Raw genomic sequence first — 15,193 nt, forward strand, 5'->3', positions numbered from 1 at the left:
CCATTTCCAAACTCTCCTGTGCCAATAAATTGTGAATAACCTGAACAAATGTGTCCAACCTGAAATGTCTGTATTAAATTCAGTCCAGTTTGAACTCTTTTCTTCCTGTTCCTCAGTGTTTAGTGTCTGTAGATCTGATCCAGAATGCACATGGACTAATGAGAAGTGGAGGAAGAAGACTGTTAAAATTGCACTAATTTTCTTACATTTTTTAAAATTTAAATTTCAGTTTTTTCTTTTTTTCTGGATGGTTTATAAAAGTAAGTATTTTCATAATTTAATGGGTTTTTTGCACTGAAACAAAGACAAAAAGTTGGAGTTGTCATTATTTCTAGGTTATTCTGTTCTTATTTTTCTGGTTCGGCCCACTGCAGATCAAGTTTAGCTGAATATGGAACTGAACTAACATGAGTTTTAGAACCCCTGCCCTACAGTAACCATGTCAGCATGAATGTCCCTGGGGGCTCAGCCCTTTTTCTGCAGATATTTGATCAGACCACGGTGCCACGGATAGCTCACCAAATGTCTCTGGTACTACTGTTCAAAGTCCTAAATTATTTCTCCAGTGTGGGTTTATCTGGAAGGAAACCATGCAGTTAGTATCAGGACAGGTTGAATTTAATGTATGCCCAGTTTCACCGCTGTGGAAGAACTCAGGCTATGAACTTTTCAGCCCCCCCTCGTATATTTCATCATTTCTTTCCTTCTGTCCAAAATCACAGTGGTTGCTGTATTTTTCTAGCTCTCCACCTGCAGACACCCAAATGGATGGTTTTCCTTGGACACTAACACTGGAACCACACCGTTTTCCGTCTGTTTCAGAGTGTAGTAGTCGTCGCAGTAACAGGGAGGGGGCGGGGCGTGGGCGGGGCTGCTGGGTAAACTGCACTCTGGGCTCCTGGTTGAATCCTCGAAGCTACAACCAGAGTCTGCGCTGCTGATGTCCAGGAAATCTTTAGGTGACAAGTCATCCTCAACTTCAACCTCTTCTTCTTCTACTGCGGTGAAGCCCCAGAGGGAGCACGGGAGCTGGGTGTAGGAGGTGTTGACGGGACAGATGACAGGTAAAGGGGGCGGGGCTTCGTGCGTCCCAGGTAAACCCACGTAAGAGCTTGGACATTGGGTGAACACCAGCGGTGTCACCGGGGGGTCCTGGAGGTCCTGCTCCTCCTCCACAGGCGTCTTTGTGATGGCTCTTGGAACGACATCCACGACTTCAGCCATCGAGATGTCATCTGTTTTGTATTTTACTAAGAATTTGCCCTGTGGTGAAATCCATTCCTGTAGATTAAGCAGAAATGTGATTAGTTGGGCTGATAAAGGTGCATGAGTCATTTCCACTGAATGATGTGAAAACCAGTCACTGCTGCAACTTATGCTTACATCTGAACAGTTCTGCAGAAAAGCAAAAACACAGTGACCTTTCCAGCACATCCAGGACCATGAAAACATCTACAGCTCTAATTCAGTACAAGAATAGGCTGTTAGAAAATATCGGTTCTGCAGTATATCGCGATATTTCATTTCACAATACTGTATCGATATCAAAAAGTACTGTATCGATATTTTTAGGTATTTATTCAAATGCAGATGTGGTGGAGGTTCATTTTGTTTTTTGGTTTTCTATATTGTTTATAGTAGTAGTAGCAGTAGCAGTGGTAGTTGTAGTAGTTTTATTTCGAGCACACACTGTAAAAAAAAAAAAAAAAAAAAAAAAAAAAAATTTAAAAAAAGGGTATTATTCCTGCAGCAGGGGTGCCAAAAAAATACTGTTAAATAACAGAAAACAACCATCTCATAAAAATACGGTAATTTTCCAAAATTAAAATACAGGTTTTTGCCCTAACTTTACATGAGATTTTGCTTTTTTTTTTACTTTTTGATTTTTTAATGTTTAATAAAGAATATTTACATGTATGAAAACAATCAAATTACCTATAAACATACATATAAAAATAATTTTCAGTGAGACTCATTTGTACAATTCACTGATAAAAACTGTATTTGGACAGTTTATCAGTGCTTATACATGTTCTACATTCACAAAAATACATTTATTCAATGTTTTTGTTGTGAAACCTCCTGTAATTACACAAGATATTTGTCAATTAACAAACATCTTGTTAAACTTAGAGAACAAATACTTCTTTTACAGTTAATTGTCAGTAATTTTATCTAGTTTTATTTTTTTTTACAGTATTAAACTTTAAATGAACAGTTTAATCTCATAAATAGAAAAGAAATATTTGTGAAATTACGATACATTTGCAAATGTATTTTAACTGTATTTTTCTGTGAAAAAAGAAAAAAATTCTTTTAAAAAATGGAAATTTTATGGTTATTCACAGTTACAGTTTTTTCCTGTTATTTTACATTTGACATGTAAAATCACAGTCTGTTTTTGTCATTTCATTGATATTTTCCTGTATCTTAAAAATACAGAAAAAATCTGTAAAATAAACAGTAAAAATTGTGTTAAATTGCAGATTTATTTTTTACAGTGCATAGAATCATCAGATAACACAGAATCATACAACATGGTCAAATAAATAAATAAATAAAAATTTTTCTGCACTGGAAAAGGAGTGGGCAGAAGTAGAACTTATTGCCTCCCCCCCTTTTTACAAACTAATAATCAAACTCGATCCACTTCCTTTGCTTTGTTAACACACATTTTCCTCTGTATATTTTTACAATAACACAAAACATCCGTACAAACCATTCACATACACTTTTATAGTCACCTAAACAGACAAACAGATTGACATAATCAACTGTTTTTAATATAAACTATAATATTTATATGCACTTTAAATATTTACTCCAAAAACAATGATCAATAAATGTGATAATATCTTCTTATCATGATAATTAATTAACTACAATAATGTCTTATTTTATGCATACTTCTATAGTGTTCTACATTTTATTATTATAGTGGATTTATACATCCTTTTAATATTTTATCTATTATTATTTAACACTGTTTTATTAAATAATGGTTATTTAAAGCATCCTAAAAGCACTTTTTACTGTCTGATAGGCACATTTTAGTTCTTTCGTTGGAACTGCACAAAAGTACTGTTCTGATGTTAGTTCTGAACTAATAGAATCTGAACATTTGAACAGGATCTGAAACTGTAATGTCTGTAAAACAGAATTTCAGTTTGAACACAGGGAAATTTTGTGATATAACATTAGATCCTGTTGGGATCAAATAAAAATGTGTTTAGTATTTGTGCAGATTTCTGGTGTAATTCAATTCTTCCAGGAAATAATCATTTATAAAAAGAAACAAACAAAAATTGCCTTTTTAACAGTATCATGATATATTATGATATATCATATCACGATCCTAGTATTGTGGTTTGTATCATATCACCAGATTCTTGCCCGTACACAGCCCTACTCAAGAATGGACCTGGGTTTATTATTATGGCCTGTAGAGCAAGGTTCTAATAGTTTTGGATTTTTCATTATTGTTTTGTTTTATTTAGTTTTGACTGATTTTTTCTCTAATTCAGTTAGTTTTAATTCATTTTTAGAGCTGGTTTGCTAGTTTTTATTAGTTTTTGTTATTTTATAAATGCTTAGTTTTAGTTTAGTTTTAGTTTTGTTGCATCTCTTCTCTTCTTCTCTATCGTCGTATTCAAATAAATCCCAGACAGGACTCTGCTGCTTTAGTCTCCATGTTTCCAGGTAGAGTGGGGACCAGAAGACGACTGGAAACCACAAGTGATGAACCCTTAAATATCATATGGTGCCAGCAGCTAAAATTGCTCGAGGAAAATAAATCGCTTTCGTATCAATCCGACATTGACAAAGACGAAAACGAAGGGAATTTTATCCATAATTTTTATCTGTTCAGTTAGTTTTGCAAACACACAGTACAGTTTCAGTTAGTTATTGTTTTTTTTTTCTTTTAATTATAGCTTTTATTTATTTCAGTTAACGCAAAAGTTTTTACAATTCTAGTTTTCGTCATTTCGTTAGTTTTCTTTAAAGGTGCAGGAGACGATCGTGATGAATTTTTCATCAAATCTGTCAAACCTCAGTCATGAATCTGTAAGTCTGTCTGTCATTACTCACTTGAATCTCTTGCATTACGATGAACAGTTTCTTAGTGCCATCCATCATAAACAAATCCGTGTGTTTACATTCAGAGCTGGGAGGGAACTCGGGCATCTTCAGAATTTTTTTGTCGCAACGTGCATTGTGGGAAGCTCCCTGAAGTGGCAGCGTGAGCCTTCGTTTCCCACAATGCACGTCATGACAAAAAAATTCTCAGACGCCCGAGTTCCCTCCTGGCTCTGAATGTAAACACACGGATTTGTTTATGGTGGATGGCACTAAGAAACTGTTCACTGTAATGCAAGAGATTCAGGTGAGTAATGACAGACAGACTTACAGATTCATAATACTCAGGCTATGACTGAGGTTTGACAGATCTGATGAAAAATTCGTCCCGAAAGTCTCCCGCACCTTTAACGATCATAACCTTGCTGTAGAGTCTCCACTAAAGCTGCCCAGAACACCTTTTGCTCTTTCTGCTCCTCTTACCTTCAGGTTTCCATCATGTTGCTGAAAGAGCGGCTGGAAGAACGGAGCTGGTGATGGGGTGTAGGCCAGAGCTTGGATCTTCAGTCTGTAGTAGAACAGGACAAACACATCCCAGCAGTCAGTCAGTTACCTCCACAAATACTTCATATCACTTATACGTACAGTATGTGTCTGCATGGGACTGAATATGGACTGGACTGGGTTTAATGGATGAAGGTCATGTGGTCTGATGAGTCCAGACCAAGGTTCTAATAGTTTTGGATTTTTCATTCTAGTTTAGTTTTATTTAGTTTTGACTTTTTTTTCTCTAATTCAGTTAGTTTTAATTCATTTTTAAAGCAGGTTTGCTAGTTTTTATTAGTTTTGATTTTTTTCTAAGTGCTTAGTTTTAGTTTTGTCGTGTCTTTTCTCTTCTTCTCTGACATCGTATTCAAATAAATCCCAGACAGGACTCTGCTGCTTTCTCCCAACTTTAGTCTCCATGTTTCCAGGTAGAGTGGGGACCAGAAGACGACTGGAAACCACAAGTGAACACAAGTGACAGACCAAAAAGTGTCGTATGGTGCTGCTAGCTAAAATTGCTCGAGCGAAATAAATTGCTTTCGTATCAATCCGACATTGACAAAGACGAAAACGAAGGGAATTTTATCCATAATTTTTATTCGTTTTAGTCAGTTTTGTAAACACACAATACAGTTTCACTTAGTTATCATTTTTTTCTTTTAATTATAGTTTTTATTTATTTCAGTTAACAAAAATGTTTTTACAATTCTAGTTTTCGTCATTTCGTTAGTTTTCATTAACAAAAATAACCTTGGTCCAGACTGACCCTGGTCCAGAGTTGGATGAACTCATGACCCATCAGGCCTATAGTGCCTCCAGTCCAGTCCAGTCCAGTCCTGTGGGTCAGTGTTCTGGGGTGGGTTCAGTTGGTTCGGGTCTGGGTTCAGTGAAGTCATCAGTTCATTAACTTGTAAAGACCCAGTGGCAGCTCCCAAATGATGTTTTTTTTCTTCTATTTTAAACCTTTCTTTGGTCATTTCTTTTTTATTTATTTCACCTTTATTTAACCAGGTACAAGAGTTGAGAACTGATTATCATTTTCAAACCATTTATTCTAATATAGTGCTCTGTGTTACATTTGTCGTATAAATTCTCTATTTCCTTATATTTAATTGACTGATCATGCAGATGTTCATTCCAGCTCAGATTACAGTTGATGGTTCTTCTATAAAAACAGATCCAACTGAATAAACAGTGTGTTTTTCAGTCCAGTCTGTCATTAACTGAACATAAACCAGTGTGTCCATCCACTGGCACTGATCCAACTGCATGGGTTTGACTGGAGAAGCAATGTTGGAGAAGATGACGGTGTTTCCACGGTAACTACAGAGCCTCTGAACGTCCAAATATGGTCATATCTGATGAACATGAAAAGATGACGAACTGTATTTGACACCAAATGTTGACATGGATTGAAAGGATTAATGGATCAACAGGAATTAAACAGTTTAGATCAGTAGATGGTTCTGGTCTTTATGGGTTAAATGAGTCCAGACCTGAACTGACAGTCTTTTTGGATGTTGGATGTTGGATTTTACACTGTAAAAACAAACCTTTAGAATCTCCTCAATAAAAGTGAGGTAACAATTTGCATTCATTTTGTTTGAGTAGATTTTACCCCATATTTGGAATAAAATGTAACTAAATTTAACAGCTATAACACACTAAAATAAATGAAGTAAACACCATCAATTACACAACAAATTACTCATTAAAAGTGAGTAATATAAACTGTTAATTATTAAAAGAAATATGTTCATCTATTTAATTATTAGTAATAAATCATCAGTGTTACTAATGAACCATTACTTATTAAGAAAAGGCTAATTTGACCAAATCAAAGTACTCATAATAGGTTCAGACTCTGAGGCCTATAAGACTGACAAACACAGGAAGTGTTCATCACTGAACCTCTATCCCTAGCAAATATGTTGGATCAGAACTGATCATTTCACTTTGGAACTGTATTTATACCACCCCTGTTTAAAACACCATTACAGAGGGTCATGAAACAAAAGAGCAACTTAAGCTCATGGTGCAAGAAAATGTAACTCAATAGAAATATTCATTCAACAAAAAAACTAACAGAAAGTGTCAAACACACCATAACTGAGCTGTATAAAAAGAACACCACTTCTGATCAACTCAGAACACGGTAAAACACATCAAAACTATCTACACTAGTTTGTCCCAATGCATGCTGGGAAACTCCCTCCAGCTGCTCCTCCAACACGTCACAATATTATGGGGTAGATTTTATTATATTATTTTAAGTAGCAATTGTTACTGTTAACAAATAGGCAGAGTTGAACCGGTCATTATAGATTTTATTGGCAATTATTACTGTTGATTAAAATGGACCTGATGTCCATAGTTTGTATTTACCAACCCCTGAAATCCTTTTTTACAGTGTACATAATGGTCTGACTTTGTCATCAATACATGATCTTAGCAAAAAAAAAAAAAAAAAAAAAGCAAATATTGACAGGAATAACTGTTGTGACATGAAATGTGCCTTTGTATAAGCATTATGGGGCATAACTGATGCCAAAGAAAGTGTTTCAATCCAGACTGTGTGACTTTAATGGGTGAATTATTTCATGAATCTGACTGTTGCCCAACAGGATGTAAACAGACAGAACAGTAGTGTTACCTAGTAGTGGGACAGTAGAACACCATCAGCAGGACTCCAACCACCACCAACACTGGGCCCAGACACTGAGATACAATGACTAATGGGTTTTTCTGTTCTGAGAAAGAAATAATACACAAGCATGAGTCAAACTACTGAAATGTCACAGTCTACTGATGCCTGATAATCTGTGACTCATTCATCTACATTCGAGTTCTTCTATGAAACTGGTCCTAAAACAGGGCAGAGGGGCTAAACATTTAAACCAGATGTAGATTAATGTTCTGAAGCAGGTTTGGAAGCACTTTGGGTCTATTTAAAAAAGAAAGATTTACTGAGATAAGAGAAACTATTTTTCAGATAAAACACATTTTTAGATTATTTCCAGACAAAAATCTGCATGTAACAGGGTCAAAAGGACACAAAAATTACACACTACTATCTTTTTTAATATCTTTTTATTCTCTCACAGATACATTTTAGGAACTGAAGTAAATATTCAAGGCAGAGTGTTTGACAAAAGTGACCGTTGTTGTAAAATCACTGTAGATTTTTTTGTTTTTTTTCCTAAATTGTCTTGTCCAGCATTATACCAGCAGAATGGTAGTCTGGTTCCTTTTGGTGCTGAACAAATTTGCTTTGCCAAGGGAAACTTTATAAAGTATATGAAGCTCCCCTTGATAAGTGTTGTTGAACCACATTTCAATGCTGGACCTGACATGGGGGGCGGGGGGGGGGGTCAAGAAAGAAGAAGGTGGCAAAGACCCTCACAAGAAAGTATCAACAATACCAACAATAACAACCACGGTGATAATTATAATGGTAACAATAACTACAACCAGATCACTGTTGATTTCTTAGTGTTTAAATGTTCCGGTTATGTATGTAACACCAGTGGACACGATGGGTTCCACACCAAACCTGGAATGAGTCTGAGACTGATGACAAACCCACATGTGTGGATTAGAAACACCACTAGGATCCACACATTGAACACAGTGTCACTATTTAGAGTCTATAGAAGAGCATTTATACACGTTTACACATCTAATGCACCAACACCTAGGGAGATTTAATGTCCATATTTGGGCCCTATTTTTGGACCCAATACTTACCTCCGCCAAAGAGGTTATGTTTTTGCAGGCGTTGGTTTATCTGTCTGTCTGTCCGTGTGCAAGATAACTCAAAAAGTTATGGACGGATTTGGATGAAAATTTCAGGAAATGTTGACACTGACACAAGGAAGAAATGATTAAATTTTGGTGGTGATCAGAGGGCACTGATCTGCCTTGGCGGAGGTCTGCGCTCTACGAGTGCTTTTCTAGTTGATTATAAATTCATTAATTATGGGATGGATCAGAGTAAGAGGATAATTTTTGTGCATTTATCTGAAGTCATCATTAGGTCCATCCTGGGGGTAAATACGTCTACATTTACCTTTTATTATTGGGTCTAAACAGATGGAAAAGTGACAGATACTAAAACTAGAAAAGCACTCGTAGGGCGCAGACCTCCGCCAAGGCAGATCAGTGCCCCCCCCCCAGTCACCTCCAAACTTTAATCATTTGTTCCTTGTGCCAGTATAAACATTTCCTGAAATTTTCATCCAAATCCGTCCATAACTTTTTGAGTTATCTTGCACACAGACAGACAAACAGACAAACAAGCCAACACCGGCAAAAACAGAACCTCCTTGGTGGAGGTAATAAACCCAGTTTCATAGAAGCGCCCATATATGGACCTAAACGGAAGGATGTTTATAGACGGAGTAACTTCACTCCAAAAGTATCACTCATCCTTCCTGCACAACACACGACTACAAACCAGACGGCAGTCACATTTGGTATGGACATTCAGAGCTGCTGTGACATTCATTCATTCATCTTCTGAAGCTGCTTTATCCTCACTAGGGTCGCGGGGGCGGAGCCTACCCCAGCTACCTATGGGTGAAGGCGGGGTTTCACCATCATCGCAGGGCCGACATATAGAGACGAACAACCGACCACTGTCTCAATCACACCTATGGGTGATTTAGATTAAACCAATGAACCTATCAGTGCATGTGTTTGGATGGTGGGAGGGGCCAGAGAACCCGGAGAGAACCCACACAGACACTGGAGAACATTCTGAGTCCACACAGAAAGAACCCTGGTTGGAATAGAAGCAATCCAGGACCTTCTAGATATGAGGTGACAGTGCTGACCACTGCAGTGGTAAGGTAAGGTAAGGTAAGGTAAGGTAAGGTAAAGTAAGATAAGATAAGATAAGATAAGATAAGATAAGATAAGATAAGATAAGATAAGATAAGATAAGATAAGATAAGATATGGTATGGTATGGTATGGTAAAACAAGGTATGGTGAGATAAGGTAAGGAAAGATAAGGTAAGGTAAGGTAACATAAGATAAGGTAAAATAAGATAAGATAAAACATGCTTTATTGTCCTTGGCAGAGGGTCTTTAACTTCACACAGAGAACACAGTTCAAACAGCTGACATGTGAGTGCAGACCCATAATAATCCAGACCACTGCAGACCCATAATAATCCAGACCAGTGCAGACCCATAATAATCCAGACCACTGCAGACCCATAATAATCCAGACCAGTGCAGACCCATAATAATCCAGACCAGTGCAGACCCATAATAATCCAGACCACTGCAGACCCATAATAATCCAGACCAGTGCAGACAAAAAATTATCCACTATAAGAAAAAAAAGAGAACAGTCCAAAAAATTATCCACAATAAGAAAAAAAAAAAAATCATCCACCTTTTCAGTTAAGGGAGCGCTGTTTACCCAAAAGGTCTCTTGCTTTAAAATTAAGGCCACCAGAAAAAATAAAAGCAAAGGCTGAAAAGTTTTAAGTCCTTCAGCTAATGTGGCTAATGCTAAGGAAGTAACCCACCGGAAGTGGAGTTCGTTGCTCTAAAAATATAGTTATTTAAAAAGTAGTGGTTAATTTTTTGGGCTGTTGTCTTTTTTTTCTTATAGCGGATAAATTTTGGGCTGTTCTCTTCTTTTTTCTTGTAGTGGATAATTTTTTGGACTGTTCTCTTTTGAAACATGGGACAGGAAACAGCACCAGTAGATGTTGAACAGACAAAAGCCGTTACCTTTTCTTGCCTCAGTTTTCCAACAGGTTTGTTCACTCCATTTGCCCCAAATGCTGGAATAATCTGAATTCAAAGGCTTCGATTGGACTTTGATGCAATGTGTGGCATCAGGTTGAAGTTGAGATTCTTCAATCAGATAAAATGATTCGGCCATTTTGAGGATCTGCAGGAGGTTCAAAGGGTCCAACAGTTAGTATTATACTCCAATTTGGAGTAGAACGTTACAGTGTGGTCATGAAACAGCGGAACTTACTTTGGGTTTGTGGTCTTCAGATGTACGAAGGTAGAGTTGGTAGTCCAGCTTATGGTTGAAGAATTCGTGTCCTTCGTACGCACCTTCCCAGGTGACATTGTAACCCTGAGGTGTGTGTTGGACCACAGGAGCACGTGGAGGTTTGGTCTGGACTGAAGCAGGGTTATTATCGTCAATGAAAACTTACCAAATGACCAGCACTGGAATTGTAAAAACATTTTCTTTAACTGAAATAAATAAAAACTATAATTAAAAGAAACAAGTGTTCAGAGAACGCAAACCTCCACCAAGCACCCCAAATAGTGTGCATTTATGGGTCGACTATTTCTTTTTAAACTATGAATGTGCAAAACAAATTTCATAATGATATTTCACGAATTGCATTTTTTAGGATTTTTTGAAAATGGTGCAGAAAAAATAACAAAAGTCAACAGAGCGTAACGGAAGAGAAATGGAGCGGAACAATATTTCATACAAAGTTGAAGCTTGGTACCAGTCATGTGTATGTCAAATTAGATTAAATTCCAATCAATATTTGTTGAGTTATAATGAAATGTTCTGGTAAATGGTAATGTGTGGTAAATGGGATTTTCAGTGTTAAATATAAATGTCCACAGAGTCCACATTCCACAGTGGATATGGACATTTTGTGCCAGATACAAGATATTGTTATAAGTTACGGGTGGATCAAATTGGAGGCTAATCAGAGTCGTTTTGAATTTTTTATGAATTTTCGAAAATTGCTCAATGATGAGAGATAGGAAAATTGTAGATTTTGTGACCTTGCTGTGACCTTAAACTAACAAACAAACAAACAAACAAACAAAACCACAAAGCAAAGTGATCACAATACCTCCTGGCGAAAGTAAAAAACGATAACTAACTGAAACTGTATTGTGTGCTTACAAAACTAACTAAAATGTATAAAGATGATGGATAAAATTCCCTTCGTTTTCATCTTTGTCAATGTCGGATTGATAGGAAATCGATTTATTTCCCTCAAACCATTTTAGCTGCTGGCACCATATGATATTTAATGGTCCATCACTTGTGTTCACTTGTGGTTTCCAGTCGTCTTCTGGTCCCCACTCTACCTGGAAACATGGAGACTAAAGTTGGGAGAAAGCAGAAGAGTCCTGTCTGGGATTTATTTAAATTTAAACTGAAACTAAGCATTTAGAAAATAAAGAAAATTACTAAAAACTAGCAAACCTGCTCTAAAAACAAATTAAAACTAACTGAATTAGAGAAAAAAAAAAGTCAAATAAGACAAATAAAGATGCTGTTTTAATAGATCAATGTTCAAATGTCGAACAAAGCAACTCAAACGATCGTTAGTCTGTGGAGAAAGAGTTCTGAAGTCGAACCATATGCACTAGTGCTGGGCAGCGATTAAAATTTTTAATCGCAATTAATCGCATGGAGTTCTGCAATTAATTACGATTAATCGCATAGTTATATGGGGGGGGGGGGGTGCCAGCATCAACAGCATGTATTTCCTTTCAGTGATATTTCAGACTGCAGTACTCCACTGGTAAAAATAATTGCACATGTCAGTGCTTCCAAACACCTGTGTCCTTCTCCCCCCCACCATCTGAAGACATTTAAAATGAAAATGTCCATGGAACAGACCGCTACTTTTCTCCATGTTTATGTCCACACATGTTTATTTCTGGTTGTGAGTGATTGACAGGAGTCTTAGTCCCACTAATCAGTACTAATACTAATAAGAACAATAATATGTGATGTTCAGTTGTTCAAAGTAAACAAAGGGGGCCCTCTAGTGGTCACAATAAGTTGCACTAATGTATGTTTTGTCCTTTCAGTGTACCTGTAGCTAGTTCGGACATAAGAAGGAACTAACAGACACGTTTCTTTCACTCTGTTTGTATGGCCCCAAAAACGTTTGCCTGTGAGTATTTTCTGTTCAGTTATTGTCAGAATGAATAGTATCAAATATCTCTGATGTGAACCTTTGTTGCTGGATAAAAAGACGTTGTAAATCTTAAATTAATCTGTAAATGCTAATCGTTAGCGTGTCTATGGATTTTCCCATTCAAGTTAGCATCGAGCTAGCGATGTTTTTCCCATTCATTTAAATGCATAATGCCATGTAAATGTACTAAGACAGTGAACAGGACTCAGACATTTTTTGTTTGTATGTTGCAGTTTTACAGTGAGTCTACAGGAACAGATTTGGACAGAAGTTTTCGGCATCTGGCTTTTCTTGTTAAACCTGTTGTCTATCTGCTGAGCTAATCGCTACACGCACACAAGCAGAAGAATAGGAGTTAGAATAAAACAGCATTAATGGGAGATATAAAAAAATTGTTGGCGTTATTTAATGAATGCGTTAACGCGGTAATAACTCGTTAACTTGCCCAGCCCTAATATGCACGCAAATAAATATTTAGAATTAGTAGACTTCAGAGCACAGTACTGATCCAAAGGCAGCTTCTGAAATGTCTTTAAATCAGGGGTCTCAAACATGCATCCTGAGGGCCAAATGCGTCCCCCCCCAAAGGTTCCAATCCGACCCCTGGGATGAATTTGCAAAGTGCTAAAATTCCACAGTCCAGGCTGTGGAACTCATTGTAGTGTTGGTTCCACATACAGACCAATATGATCTCCAGTCAAATAATAACAGCAGAAGAACCCACAAAAAAGAATGACTGCAGATTTTCTTCTCGGTTTGATGTAAAAAAAAAAAAAAAAAAAAAAAAAAAAAAAATTACATTATGTCTATAAATAATGACAACTTCAAATATTTGTCTTTGTTTTAGTGCAAAAAATGACATTAAATTATGAAAATACTAACATTTACAAACTATCCTATACCAATAAAATGTGAATAACCTGAACAAATATGAACAGCCTGAAATGTCTAAAGAAAATTCAGTCCAGTTTGAACTCTTTTCTTCCTGTTCCTCAGTGTTTAGTGTCTTTGTAGATCTGATCCAGAATGCACATGGACTAATGAGAAGTGGAGGCAGAATATTGTTAATATTGCACTCATTTTTCTTAAGAAACTTCAGTTTTTTTCTGGTTATTCCCATCTTTTTAGTTTGGATAGTTTATAAAAGTAAGTATTTCCATAATTTAACCCTTTCATGTATACTGGTCACTACAGTGGACAGCTATTCTACAGCTCTTCTCTTGTATATTCATGGATTTTATTGTGTTGGTTTTGTTGTTGTTGTTTTTTACATGTCTTTATTAAAGTTTTAACACATTCCATATCTTTTCTGACATGAATTGGTAACAGTGTGTAGATCACCCCTGAGCATAAACCCCCAGAATCACAAGCCCCCCCCCCATAGTTTTCACACAATTTATCAGTACATGCATGTTTCTTTGCTTCAAAAATTAAATGCGTGGTGTCCAGCTGCCGATGCTGATTATTAATTTTTTTTTTTTTTCACTTGTTACTTTTTTTTTTTTTACTTTTTGTTTATTTATTTATTTATTTATTTATTATTTTTATTTTTTTAAGAAGACATTTTTGAATCACATTGTTTTTTCATGCCTAAAGACGAATACAAACACTCAGGAAAAAATCTTGATTAAGGTTCTCATAATTCATGCATGAAAGGGTTAATGTTTTTTTTGCACTAAAGCAAAGACAAAAATTTGCAGTTGTCATTATTTATAGGTTATTCTGTTATTATTTTATTGGTCTGGCCCACTGGAGATCAAATCAGGCTGAATGTGGAACCTGAAAGAAAATGAGTTTGAGAGCCCTGGTTAAATGCTGTGACTTCTTGTCATTCATGGGTCAGGGTTGGAATCGGGGTCGTGTCAGAGTCCATGTGTGCAGACTCAGTAGCTCGGTCCCAGCTGTCAGACCTGCTCTTCTGTCACACTTACCTTTTTCTGACGGTATAAAACTGTGGGTTCGAAGGATCTGACTGGACTCATCCACCAGCTGGATCCTGAACTCAGCTTCAGTGGAGAAACACAGCGGTTGGATGGTGGCCACGCAGCTGAAACAGGTGTTCTCCGTCTTCAGTCCACATGTGGCCGGAGGGCAGTCGCTTCAGAAAAACCAGAAGGAGCGTGAGGACGTGACAGAAGCACAAACATGGACCCACCACAGCAGCGTCACGGTCCAGGACCCCCTTTACCTGTCAGTGGACGTGAGCTCCTTGAACTTCAGTATGCAGTTGTTCGGTTCCAAAGGAGACCCAGTGACGTTCAGGACACATTTAATCTCATGCCAATAATCGGTCCAACAGTCGAAGCCGTCATCTGTGGAGAAGGACACACAGCTCAGGTTCCCATCATGCATTTCATGTCCTTTCTGACATTTCTGAGTCTACGTTCAGACTGCAGCCAAATGGGGTCCTAAATCTGACCCGGACCACTTTCATATGTGGTCCTAACCACTTTCATATGTGGTCCTAAATCTGACCCGGACCACTTTCATATGTGGTCCTAACCACTTTCATATGTGGTCCTAAATCTGACCCGGACCACTTTCATATGTGGTCCTAACCACTTTCAAATGCGGTCCTAAATCTGACCCGGACCACTTTCATATGCGGTCCTAAATCTGACCCAGACCACTTTC

The 15,193-nt window shown here is 37.1% G+C and overlaps 1 protein-coding gene across 1 annotated transcript; it reads right to left on the minus strand.

Annotated features, from left to right (window-relative positions):
- Positions 1 to 349: 349 nt before the first annotated feature.
- LOC115435854 (interleukin-21 receptor-like) lies at positions 350 to 14,911 on the minus strand. Its single transcript, XM_030158462.1, has 7 exons — positions 14,748 to 14,911; positions 14,491 to 14,657; positions 10,624 to 10,775; positions 10,371 to 10,533; positions 7,277 to 7,373; positions 4,561 to 4,645; positions 350 to 1,281 (listed from the first exon to the last, which is right to left on the minus strand). Exons 1-7 carry the CDS (start codon positions 14,909 to 14,911, stop codon positions 739 to 741), a joined length of 1,371 nt encoding a protein of 456 aa, XP_030014322.1. The 3' UTR covers positions 350 to 738.
- Positions 14,912 to 15,193: the final 282 nt, after the last annotated feature.

Source organism: Sphaeramia orbicularis, chromosome 16 (assembly GCF_902148855.1).
Source record: "Sphaeramia orbicularis chromosome 16, fSphaOr1.1, whole genome shotgun sequence".
NCBI lineage: Eukaryota > Metazoa > Chordata > Actinopteri > Kurtiformes > Apogonidae > Sphaeramia > Sphaeramia orbicularis.